Source organism: Enhydra lutris, unplaced genomic scaffold, assembly GCF_002288905.1.
Source record: "Enhydra lutris kenyoni isolate GAN:26980312 unplaced genomic scaffold, ASM228890v2 scaffoldscaffold20, whole genome shotgun sequence".
Classification (NCBI taxonomy): Eukaryota; Metazoa; Chordata; class Mammalia; order Carnivora; family Mustelidae; genus Enhydra; species Enhydra lutris.
The window spans coordinates 29,425,150-29,436,985 of NW_019154104.1; the positions used below are offsets into that span (position 1 = coordinate 29,425,150).

Genomic DNA, 11,836 nt, shown 5'->3' on the forward strand with positions numbered 1-11,836 from the left:
CTGCCGGCCGGGCCCCGCGGGATGCAGAGCGCGGCCAATGGGCGGGCGAGGAGCGGACAACACCCCGGGCCCTGCGCGCCGTCGCCGCGCCTCATTGGCTGGGCGTGTCCGGGGCGGGCGGGGTGGGGGGGACATAGCGGGCAGGGGAGGCGCACGGGCGGGGGAGGCGCACCGGGCGGGGGAGGCGCACGGGCGCCGCAGACAAAGAATGTGCTTGGTGCGCCCGCCCGCGCCGTTCCGGGCGGGAGAGGCGGCCCGGTGCGCGCGGCGGCGGGACGATGGGGCCGGGCCCGGGAGCGCGGGGTCTGAGCTCGGCCTGTGCGGGGCGGGAACCTCCCGGCGTGCGCGCGACGGGTCAGCTGAGCGGGAGGCGGGGTGTGCTCGGTCTGGACCGGGCCCGGGGATCTGGGGCCTGAGGCCAGATCCCGACTCTGCCGCCAAACCTCTGGTCCCTGCCCGTGTAATGGGGACGCGGGCGCCTAGAGCCAGGATCCTCCCAGGCTCGGACACCACTAGCTGTGATGCCCCGCGGGCGGCGAGTCGCCCCTCCGCCTGCGCTCCCGCCCGGCCCGGTACGCGGGATGTCCGGGTCCGAGCGCGCCAGCCTTCCCGGGCGGCGGGGAGGGAGCTGGAACGGGGAAGGGGGCCGTGGGGCGCCCTTCGGGGGTCCGCACCTGCCCGCGCGCTGCGGGGACGTGGGAGCCGCGAAGGGTGCAGAGCCGGGCAGGTTCCTGGATGCGCCGAGAGCCGCGCGGCGGAGAGGGGGCACCGGAAGCCTCGGGACTGGGCGAGCCGGGCGGCGGAGGAGGCGGGGGCACACGATGGGGTCAGAGGAGGAGCGGGTCCGACGCAGTCCGCCCGGGCAGAGAGTCCCTGAGATTGGCAGTGGCAAGGACCCCTGCCTGTTCAGAGACCTGTCCTTCCCTCCTTCCCTCCCCCAGCGCCTCAGGAGGCCTGGACTGTCCGGTTGGGACTAGACTTGACTGGGCACTTTCTCCTCCACAATGAGGGTGAGATAACACCTTTCCGGCCTGGGGCTCAACTTCCTTCTTCATGGCCCTGTGGTTGGGACCACACTCCCTGCGGTGTTTCCAGGTCATTGAAGATCCCACAGTTCTTTTACTCTCACTGTACCGTTTCTGAAATCGCGAGGGGGGTTACAATGGATCTGTACCCAAAGCTTTAAAGATTATGTATTTCTGGTGCTAGGGGGTATCAGCTAAGCCGTGGTCCATGGTGATCCAGAGGCCACCAGGAATCCGACAGTCACCAGTCACGTGTGGTTTCCTTTTATTCTTTAAACTCTAGACAGAGTATTCATTAAGCAGAGACCCAAACCCAGGTCTGCTGACTCCTAGTCCAGTGCTCGTGATGACTGGTGGGCCCTGAACTAGGGGTCTGGAGGCCTGGGTTTGAATATCGCCAGCCTCTGACCTCAAGGAGCCAGAAAAGCAATAACATGGGCCCCAGGAGAAGGGGGGGTGTGCTTGGGTGGCTGGAGGCCTCCAAGGCCTGACAGTTAAGCTACACCCAGGTGACTCACCCCTAGGGACACTTGTCCCCTGGTTGCCAATGCCCCTGGAGGTGGAGCACAAGGCCTGCAGCAGCTACCTCTAGTTTTGGAGGCTTGAGAAGAAAGTCGTGTACCTTAACAGGCAGTAGGTCAGAACGCTATGATGGGACAGCTGAGAAGGAAACCAGGACGATCCGACCTGCTTTGTGTGTGTGTGTGTGTGTGTGTGTGTGTGTGTGTGCAAAACATTTATTTATTTATTTTAGAGAGAGTACACAAGCAGGGGGAGGGGCAGAAGGAGAGGGAGAGAATCTCAAGCAGGCTCCGACTCCCCCCTGAGTGTGGAGTCCCACGGGGGGCTCCCTCTCACGACGCTGAGGTCATGACCTGAGCCAAAACCAAGAGCCGGATGCTTACCCAACTGTACCACCCAGGCACCCTGCTTTACATTATATTTTCATCTACATATTTAAATTATATATGTATATATTTATATGTAAATATATTTGTATATATAAATATATGTGTATATATACATATATTTTTATTTGTTATTTTTTTAAAGATTTTATTTATTTGACAGAGAGAGAGAGCACAAGTAGGCAGAGCGGCAGGCAGAGGGAGAGGGAGAAGCAGGCTCTCCACTGAGCAGAGAGCCTAATGTGAGGCTGGGTCCCAGGACCCTGGGATCATGACCTGAGCCGAAGGCAGCCGCTTAACCCACTGAGCCACCCAGGCGTCCCTTTTTTTTTCTTTTTAAAGAGAATGCACGTGCCTTGCAGTTAATGTCACGCTTGGGGCAGGTAGTATGAGCCTGGACTCCCTGGGAGTCATCAGCCTGACCTCCAGGGACTGGTGGATGTCCAGGAGAGGCCAGAAAGGGAAAACAAGGAAGTCACGGCCAAGCAAACGAGTGCGCAATGCCTGTATTTTGAAGCCTGTATGATGACATCAGCAGTCAGGTTTTGTGTCTGTTTCATTTCCTGAAGGTAAAATTAGAGCACAGAATGTGGTGGTTCAAACCCCTCACCATCCCCAGCGCCCCAGGCCCCACCTCTGTTCCTGGGGAGGCCACCTGGCAGGGCTCCTCTCAGGCCCCAGACTTAAGGGGGCAGGAGGGGCTCAAGGCCAGAGCAGTGGCAGGACAGCAAAGGAGGGAGGGAGTGTGACAGGGGACTAGGGATCAAGCCAGGTCACTGAAAAGTGCGTGGTGCAAGTTTTTACTTTGTGCGGACTTTTTTTTTTTTTTTTTTTAAGATTTTATTTATTTATTTGACAGATGGTGATCACAAGGAGGCAGAGAGGCAGGTGGAGAGAGAGGGGGAAGCAGGCTCCCCGCTGAGCAGAGAGCCCGATGTGGGGCTCGATCCCAGGACCCTGAGATCATGACCTGAGCCGAAGGCGGAGGCTTTAACCCACTGAGCCACCCAGGCGCCCCACTTTGTACGGCTTTTATAATTTCTAACACAATATGGGTCCCGTGCGGAAGAATTAGAAACACCAGCAGGAATAGAGGCAAAGAAAACTCACCTCTGTTTCTCGCCTCCCAGGAGTCACGTGGATTCAGTGACCAGAGGCTGTTTTGACCCTGGTGAAGTGGGGTGAGGAGGGCAGGGCTGTCAACTGACTCCCCATTCACTTGGGATAGAACCCACGTTCAGTGCCTCTAAGCCCAAGGTGACCTGGCGCACACCCATACTCCAAGCCCATCATCACCCCAGTGCTGTTGGACAGGCCGCTTCCTCTGCCCGGGAAGCCCTTCCCTTGCCAGGATCGCCTCCAGAACTCAGGTCCCTGTTCACTCCTCACCTCCTCACGAGGGGCTTGGTTGGCCTCCCCCATCTACCGCAGACAGCCGTCCGCCCCTCCCCACACAACTTTCAACTCCTAGGGTGACATTAATTTTCTCCTCTCTCCCACTAGAATGTGAGCTCTACCAGGGCAGGGGCCTTCTCTGTCTTCTTTATTAATCCTAAACAAGGCGGGCACACAGCAGGTACTCAATAAGTGTGCAAGCTGACAGAATCCGAGCTGTGGAAGGTGATGGACCCTGGGTGGGGGGTGAGGCCAGTGGGAGGCCCCGCCGGCCTACAGCCTGAAATGAACCTTCTCCGGGGACCTGTGTTCTGTGAAAAAGAGGTGAGGAGTGCTGGGAGTTTGGGGTGATCTTTTTTTCTAACATGTATTTTTAGAATTAAAAACTTAAGGAAAAAAGTTTCTTCCTGCTAGGCTACAGTCGGCCCTGATAAGGAGGCAGAGAGGTGCAGAAAGGGGGACATAGCTCTCCTGGCCTGGGGAGTCTGTGTGTGTGTGTGCACGTGTCCCTGCACAGCCAGATCCGTGCACCCCTGCCTGTCAGTTTTGACTCAAGAGCGGGAGTCACAGGGGCACGTGGGTGGCTCAGTTGGTGAAGCATCCGACTCGATCTCAGCTCAGGTCTTGATCTCGGGGTTGTGAGTTCAAGCCCCACATTGGGCTCCATGCTGAGCTTGGCACCTACATTAAGGAAAAAAAAAAAAAAAAAAAGCAAGGAGTCACGTTGCCAGCTCTGGCAGGGCGAGCAGGCAGCTGAGGAGCCAGACCTGGGTGAGGGGAGCGAGGCCCTGGCCCGTCCTGCTGTGGGGACCCAGCCACAGGCTCCCCATTCCAGATCTCCGGGATTGGAGTTTCCCAGGATGCTGGCTAAGACACAGCTTCCCAGACCTAAGGAATCAGACTCCGGGAGCAGCGGGTCTGGGTCTCAGAGCCTGAAGGGCTGGGGACCTGATGGGGACACCCAGCCACTGTCCTCACAAGTCCGTGGGGCCCAACGTTCTCTCGTTAGGTAGATGTGAAGTGATTGCTGGGATGGAGTCAAGCCCAGAGTCGCTGGTGTGCTGCGTGGGCGTCCAGCATCTTCATGCTGTCGGGCGTGTTGCAGCCTTCTACACGCTTGCCTCTCCGGGTGAGCCCTGGGCCTCTCTTGTGCGTGGCACCTTTCCCAACCCACTCGGCCTTAGAGTGGTCGAGAGACCGGAGCGAGGGGGGCTCTGGCCAGATGAGGAGATGACCAGAAACTCAGTATAAATAGACTCATAGCAAATGTTTCAAGGTTAAAAGCAGAGCGTACAGGGGGCCTGCCTATGGGTGCTCCCAACCCGGAGGGCCCCAGGGGTGATCCACAGTTTGGGCTGGGCCAGCCCGGCGGGACAGAGGAGCCAGGCCCGTGGCGCCCAGCTGCGTGTGGCAGACATCATGTGCCCGCCGCTCATTCAGAGGTCGCAAGGCTCGTGGGCCCCCTGGAGCCCACCCTCCAGGCTGGCGCTGGGGCCCAACATGAGCCAGCCCAGCTGTGCCCCGCCTGGGGTGCCACACTGTCTGGGGGGCGGAGGAGCAGACCATTGTCCCCAGCTGAAGGGCCATGTAAACGGGCACCTGAGGGCAGTGTGCCCCCACCAGGGCCCTGGGCTGGGCGGCCAGGTGAGCTGGAGTTGGCACCACGGAGGCCTGAGGGGGCGTGACAGCAGGCAGAGAACGACGTGTCCTGAGCTCTGAGGCATGTTGGGACAGTCATGGACCTGACGGGCAGGCCCACGGGGAGCACAGGTTTGGGGGGAAGCTCCAGAGACAGGCAGAGGATGGGTCACATACCCTCAGTTTCCTGGAAGCCAGGAGCGCGGGCATCTTGCAGGAGTCCTGGAGTCAGAGTCCCCCTATTCCAGAACCTCTCACAGAAAGGCCTTGTGCTGCCTCAGTGTCCCTCCTCCTGCACGGCTCTCCTCCTGTCATGGTCGCTCAGCCAGGCAGCGTCTTCCTGGGGCAGCTGCCCGGGGACAGTCCCTTCCCTCCCCAGCCAGAATCTCCCCTCTGTCACCTGTCCTGCTGCTTCGGGCTCTGTCCTCTGGAGTCCCTGTCCTCAGCCCCCTTGGGAGCCGGGCCCTCGGCTTCTATGCCACGTGGCAGGGAGCATGAGGGCTGGTGAGGGACCAGGTGTGCCTCCGAGGTGTACCCCTCAGTGGGCTTGGAGGTCTCTCTCTCTCCTCTCGTTCACCTCGTCTGTGTCCTTGAAGATTTTCATGTGCCCGCAGGGGCCTCCCCCGAGAGCCTGTCCTCAGGGTCCATGCTGGGAATCACACTGCCCTGCACTCCTGTGGGTCCCTGCCGACCTCATGAGCAGCTCCGAAGTGCCCCTTCCTGGAAATCTCCGTGAAGCCCCAGCGGAGACAGGCTTCTCTGGGCGGCGGGCTGGCCACGTTCACCTGTTCCCATTCCTGCCTCTCTGGGGCGGCTCAAAGACCCGTCCACTAATCCTTCCACACTGACCTCTTCCAAAGTCCCCTCTCACCGAGCCTGGGCTGGAATGTCCGGGTCACCTCCAGGGAATAGAAAGCAGTAGGAAGGGGCGCCTGGGTGGCTCAGTGGGTTAAAGCCTCTGCTTTCGGCTCAGGTCATGATCCCAGGGTCCTGGGATGGAGCCCCGCATCGGGCTCTCTGCTCAGTGGGGAGCCTGCTTCCTCCTCTCTCTCTGCTGCCTCTCTGCCTACTTGTGATCTCTGTCTGTCGAATGAATAAATAAAATCTTAAAAAAAAAAGAAGAAAGCAGTAGGAATGACCGCGTGTCACTTCCGAGACAGTCACCGAGGCATCGTGGCCACCCCCTGCCTCCCCATCTTTGATCCCCAGCTCTGGGGGGTATGTTGGGAGCCACATCGGGAGTCGTCCTGTGGAGAGGCCCAAGGGTTGAGGGCCAGCGACACCCGCCTCCGAAGGTGGGTGCATGCTCACTCCCCGCCTCCCTGGGGCCGTGTGGTCTGCAGCCATCCGTGGGGCATTACAGAGATCCCAGCGGAACATGGCAGGGCCGAGCCCCGAGAGGACGCTCTCGTCTCCTGTCCCGTTTTATAGATGGAGAAACCGTGACTCAGGGCAAGGTGGCTTGCTCCTGGTTACAGAGTGACTGGGTGAGAACCAGGGCTCTCCTGATCTTGGAGCCCCGTTTCCTGGAAATGCCAGGGCGGCTAGTCTCTAGAGCCAGCCTGGGTCCCCAAGCCCACTCGGGGGCTCCTGGCCCATGTCCGTTGCCTGGAAATCCCACTGCCCTTCCTCGACCTCTCCAAATCCTACCCCAAAGTATGTGAAAATGAAAGATCGGGTATCTTTGACTCGGCCATCTCCCTCCTAGAGTGTACCCCACAGAAACAAGGGAAGACCTCAAAGCAGGCCTGTGGGAGGACTTTCTGTTCTGAGCTGGAAACGAGCCAACTTCTATCAGTCATGAATTAAATCACTGCGGCGACACGTGGCACGCTGACGGCCTGCCAGGCTCGGCTCCCAAGGCTTTCCAGACGCTGACCCCTCAGGACTCCCATAGCTGGACAGCAGTGGGTGGTGGAATCCCCGCTTCACAGGTGAGGACCCTGAGGCCTAGGTTCCCGGGTCACACGTGAGGACAGGCAGGACCAGGGCCAAGCATGGGTCAGCCTCTGTCCCCGCCCCCTGGCCAACCCTCAGCCACACCGCAGGACATGCACAGTGGGGAAGTTCTCGGAGCCATGGTGGGCAAGGCGTCCCAGGCACGTCGGTAACAGAAAGAAGCAAACCACAAAATGACAGTGAAAAAGGAAATGTGTGGGGGCGCCTGGGGGGTTCAGTCAGTTGAGCATCTGACCTTGCTTTCGGCTCAGGTCGTGATCTCCGGACGGTGAGATCAAACCCAGTGCTGGGCTCTGGGCTGGCGTGGAGCCTGCTTGAGATTCTCTTTCTCTCTCTGCCCCTCCCCTCCCCAAACAAAGTAAAACAAAAAACAAAACAAAAAAACGACAAAAAAGATAATGTTTATGTGTGCCTGCCTTTGACTAGAAAGTAGGACCCAGACCTGAACTGCGAGGCGTTCGCTTTGTGTGCTCCCTCTCATCAGTCTGGATTTAAAAAAAAAAAAAAAATAGGGGCGTCTGCGTGGCTCAGTTGGTTAAACAGCTGCCTTCAGCTCGGGTCATGATCCCAGGGTCCTGGGACTGAGCCCTGCATCGGGCTCCCTGCTCAGTGGAGACCCTGCTTCTCCCTCTCCCTCTGCTGCTCTGCCTACTTGTACTCTCTATCTCTCCATCAAATAAATAAATAAAATCTTTTAAAATTTTTTAAAAAATAAAAAAAAAAATAACTTAGAGTTATAGTTTTTCTTATCAAATGTAAAAATTCATTTTGGAATGTGTCTGGCCCCTTGACAGGCAAGTCCCTGTGCCCAGTGGGGCCAGCGCCACCCCCTGTTCCCAGAGCCCTTTGCGGTGGCCCAGGCTGGGTCTTCCTATGCGATGTCTGCCTCCTCCTGGAAGACCAGCCCCGGGGGCGGGGGGGCCGCGCTCGGAGGGGTTCTGGTGTCGGCGGAGGAAGGCCTAAAGCCAGCCTTGGTGCTGATCAGTAAAGCCGCTCGTGGAGAGGAGCGGCCCTGGAAGGTTCCCTTGCACTCTGCCTTCTGCTCTCTGCCCAGCACCCAGAGAGGTAACGCTACGGGCCCAAGGCCACCCATCTGGGAGAGGCGGAACCTGGAGCCAAACCCAGGCTGGGGGTGCCCCGCCCGAGCTCTCCCCCAGACCATGCGGGCCTTTCCGCAGCCAGGACCCCTGCCTGCCCGGCCACCAACGGCCTCTTTGCCACCTCCTGTGTCAGCTCAAGCCAAGGACGGGCAGGTTTCCCCCGACTCTGGTCATTCATTTGTATTTCCCACCGTCAGTCCACTCACCCCCACCCCGCCACCCCATCCATTCATCTGTCCATCCTGCAATCCCTCTGTCTGTCTGTCCATCCCTCCATCTACCTATCCCTCCACCCACTCACCCCCCCCCAAGCATCATCTATCCACCCATTCATCCGCCCTTCTGTCCTCCCATCTGTCCATCCATCCATCTGTCCGCCCGTCCGTCCACTGGCTTGTTTCCCCCGCCAGCATGCCCCGTGCTGGGTGCTGTGGGCTCAGAGACGGGTCTGGCACGGCTCTCCCTGCCCAAAGCTCACAGCAGGCTGGGGAGCTGCCGCCCCAAAGGGCGAGGTGGCATGTTTTCCAGGTTGGCTGAGGAGAAGGGTGAAGTTTGGGCACGTTTGTCCGGGAGACAAAGGGCGGGTGATACTTGGCGGCAGTGACAGGGGAAAACACACTTGTCTCCTGTGTCACTGTCTTGGGCTACCCACCCCCCCACCCCCACTCACTCCTTGTCTCCTCCCTCCTCTGCCTCTGTCCTTGGAGCTCGCTGCTGTTTTCCGTCTCTGTGCTCTCCTCACCTCATCTCTTGGTGTCTGTCTCCCAAGAATGTAAGAGCCACGAGGCAGCGACTCCTGTCTTGCTGTGGTCTCAGAGTTGGGCTTTGAATGCCAACAGCCCGGGTGGGACGCCTGAGTGGCTGAGCTGGTGAGCCGTCGGCCTTCGGGTCAGGTCGTGATCCCAGGGTCCTGGGATCAAGTCCTGTATCGGGCTCCCTGCTCAGCCCGGAGTCTGCTTGTCCCTCTGCCTGCTGTGTTTGTGCTCTCTCTCTCTGTCAGTCTGATAGATAAATAAATAAAATCTGTGAATGCAAACAGCCTGGTTCCCAAGCGATGGTGAGGCTGGGCACCCGCACACAACTTGTGTGGATTCCATCCTGCCCTTTGCCCTCTGACATGGCCGCCGCCACTGCCAGCCTGTCCCCCCTTCACCCTGCAGTGGCCAGGCAGGCAGGGATGGGGCTGCCCATCCATCAGCACCCAGCCTGTTCAAGGCCGGCCTGCGTCCACCCGTCAGAACACAAGAAAACAGGCAGACACACAGTCCCTGACCCGAGGGCCACCCGGATGAGGCGGTCTGAACCCTGGATCCCTCCACTCTGGTCCCGCCAGCTTTCTGGCCAGCAGGACACTCACTCTTTGTGGCCCTGGGCACGTGCACAGTCTCCTTAAGCCCGAGGGCCCCTGCGGCCACCTTGCAGCGTTGCCGTATGGCTCATATGGGAGAATGTGCTGAGCCCCTGGGAGGGCCCACTGGGTGACGGCCATGGGGACAAAGCTCATGGGCATCAGGGCCTGGCCCTCGGCATCAGAGAGGGGCTGGTCATTCCAGAGTATCTGGTGATCACATCTGGCCCCGTCACCTGCATGGCCTTGGACAAATCCCCTTTCTGGGCCTCAGTGGTTCCATCTGTAAAATGGGGACCATCAGCCCCACCTCCCCTTCAGGAGCGCCCTGGCTTCGTGAGAGGCCCAGTCAGCAACGAGGCCGCTGGTCCCTAGCAGTGTGTCCCGCAGGGCTTGGGGCCCTCAGGGCTTGGTCAGTGCTGAATGCTGGGGACTGAGCAGAGGTAGATCTGGCGGGGCTGGGGGAATGGGAAACCAATGTGGGCACACACGGACAGCGTGGGGTCAGGGCAGTGTGAAGGGAGCGGGGCAGATGCCGGCTGGGACCCGTGTTTACTCGTGCTGGCTTCCCAGGCTCGCCCCCACTCCCTCCTGCCTGCCAAGACTCCTGAGGACGGCTGGTCCTCCTCGGGGCAGCCCCAGCTCCGATGGTGTCTGCTGAGTGAGTAGGATGGAGCTTCGAGAGCTGCTGGGGAGGCCCGAAGACCCCGTGAAGGCCTGAACTTGGGCTTGGAGGGACGGGGGCACCACAGCCCCATCCTCGGACCTCCCCGGAGGTGTCTGCACCTGGCCCCGGGGCCCAGCCCTGCAGGCAGTGTGGATAGTGAGCCTTGCCACCTCCGGCGGCCTCTCGCATACTTCCCTGACCCCTGGGTCCCCAGGGCACTGGGACAAGGGTCCTCTGGGGGGTGTGTGTGGGAGGGAGTCCAGCTGCCCAGTGCCTGGGTCTGGGCATTGACCCGCAGGGCCTCTGCCTTTGAGGCCACTGGTCAGCAGGCTCCCATCTCCTGTCCCTCCCCCAGCCCCGGCTATTTAAGACCGGCCAGCAGCTGGCGAGTTGGTCGAGGCCACCCCGGTGGTGGCAGACCGCTGTCAGGCAGGCAGACCCAGGGCCTTTCCCAGCACAGCGCTGTCAATGGATTTTGTGGCTGGAGCCATCGGAGGTAATGGACATGGAGGGGCTTGGTGGGGCGGGGGATCAGGAGGCGTGGGGAAGTGCTGGGCCTTGGCAGTAGACCCTCCCGTGGCAGTGGCAGTGGGGTGTCAGGGGCTCTGGAAGTGGTTGCTCCCTGGTGTGGGCCTCCCGTGCTAGGGGGCGGCACAGGGGGAGGTGAGTCTGCACAGCCCGGCCCTCTGAGCCTGCGGCCCTCAGGCGGGGATGGGGGTGCGCAGAGGGTGGTCTCCGCCCAGGCAGGGGGGGTTGGGAAGGGAGGTTCACAGCCATCAGTGTGGGGAGGAATGGCCCAGCTGTGGGAAGGAACTCGAGGAGGGGGGGGGGGTGGTGGTTGGTGGACAGTGAGGACAAACAGGCCTGGATCCGGAAGGGCGGGCGGGGGGGGGGGGGGGGGGGGGGGGAGAGGCCCTGCGGAGCCCTGGCCAAACCTGCCGGCTGGTTTGCGTGCTGTCCCCGCCTATTGGCCTCCCAAATTATTTTCTCTTCTGGGGAAATGGCTGGTTACAAAAGACAGATCCAGAGAGATAACAGCCCATTGGGAAACAGGTGGGGGACGGTCTTCCCCCACCCCCGACCCTCCGTCCTGCAGGCGGGAGCCTATTTTGGGCGAGGCATCCTTGGCCTTGCCCTGTCTTGTGAAACAGCAAGGGTGCTGGTCGATACTTCTGGGAATGGTGTGGGGTGTCCTCCTCCCTCAGGCGGGGAGGGCAGTGCTGACCCTGGACAGGCTGGAGCCCCGGGTCTCTGGTGACATTTCTGAGGTGTGACTATGTGCCGGGCCTAAGACCAGCTGCTTCCCTGCATGTTAGCCCCTAAGGAGGGGGCTCAGAGAAGGAAGGGGCTTGACTTGGCCAAGATCACAAAGCCAGGAAGGGCTCTCGAAGACCTGGGTCTTGTCCTTGTGGAGAACAGACATGGCATGCGTGGGACAGCAGCAAAACCACGTGATTGGGGCTGTGATCAACATGTTTTGTTTTGTTTTTATTTATGTGGCGCCTGGGTGGCTCAGTGGGTTAAAGCCTCTGCCTCCGGCTCAGGTCCTGATCCCAGGGTTCTGGGATCGAGCCCCGCATCGGGCTTTCTGCTTAACGGGAAGCGTGCTTCCTCCTCTCTCTCTGCCTGCCTCTCTGCCTACTTGTGACCTCTGTCTGTCAAATAAATAAATAAATCTTAAAAAAAAAAAGATTTTATTTATTATTTATTTGACAGACAGAGATCACAAGTAGGCAGAGAGAGGAGGAAGCAGGCTCCCTACTGAGCAGAGAGCCCGATGTGGGGCTCGATCCCAC

General features: G+C 59.8%; 1 protein-coding gene across 1 annotated transcript in view; it reads left to right on the forward strand.

The window, feature by feature from the left end:
- Positions 1-10,508: 10,508 nt before the first annotated feature.
- LOC111148750 (solute carrier family 25 member 47) overlaps positions 10,509-11,836 on the forward strand; it is a 5,491-nt gene continuing 4,163 nt past the window's right edge. The window contains exon 1 of the mRNA XM_022505539.1: positions 10,509-10,536. Coding sequence (XP_022361247.1) covers positions 10,509-10,536 — 28 coding nt within the window. The remainder of the gene's footprint in view (positions 10,537-11,836) is intronic.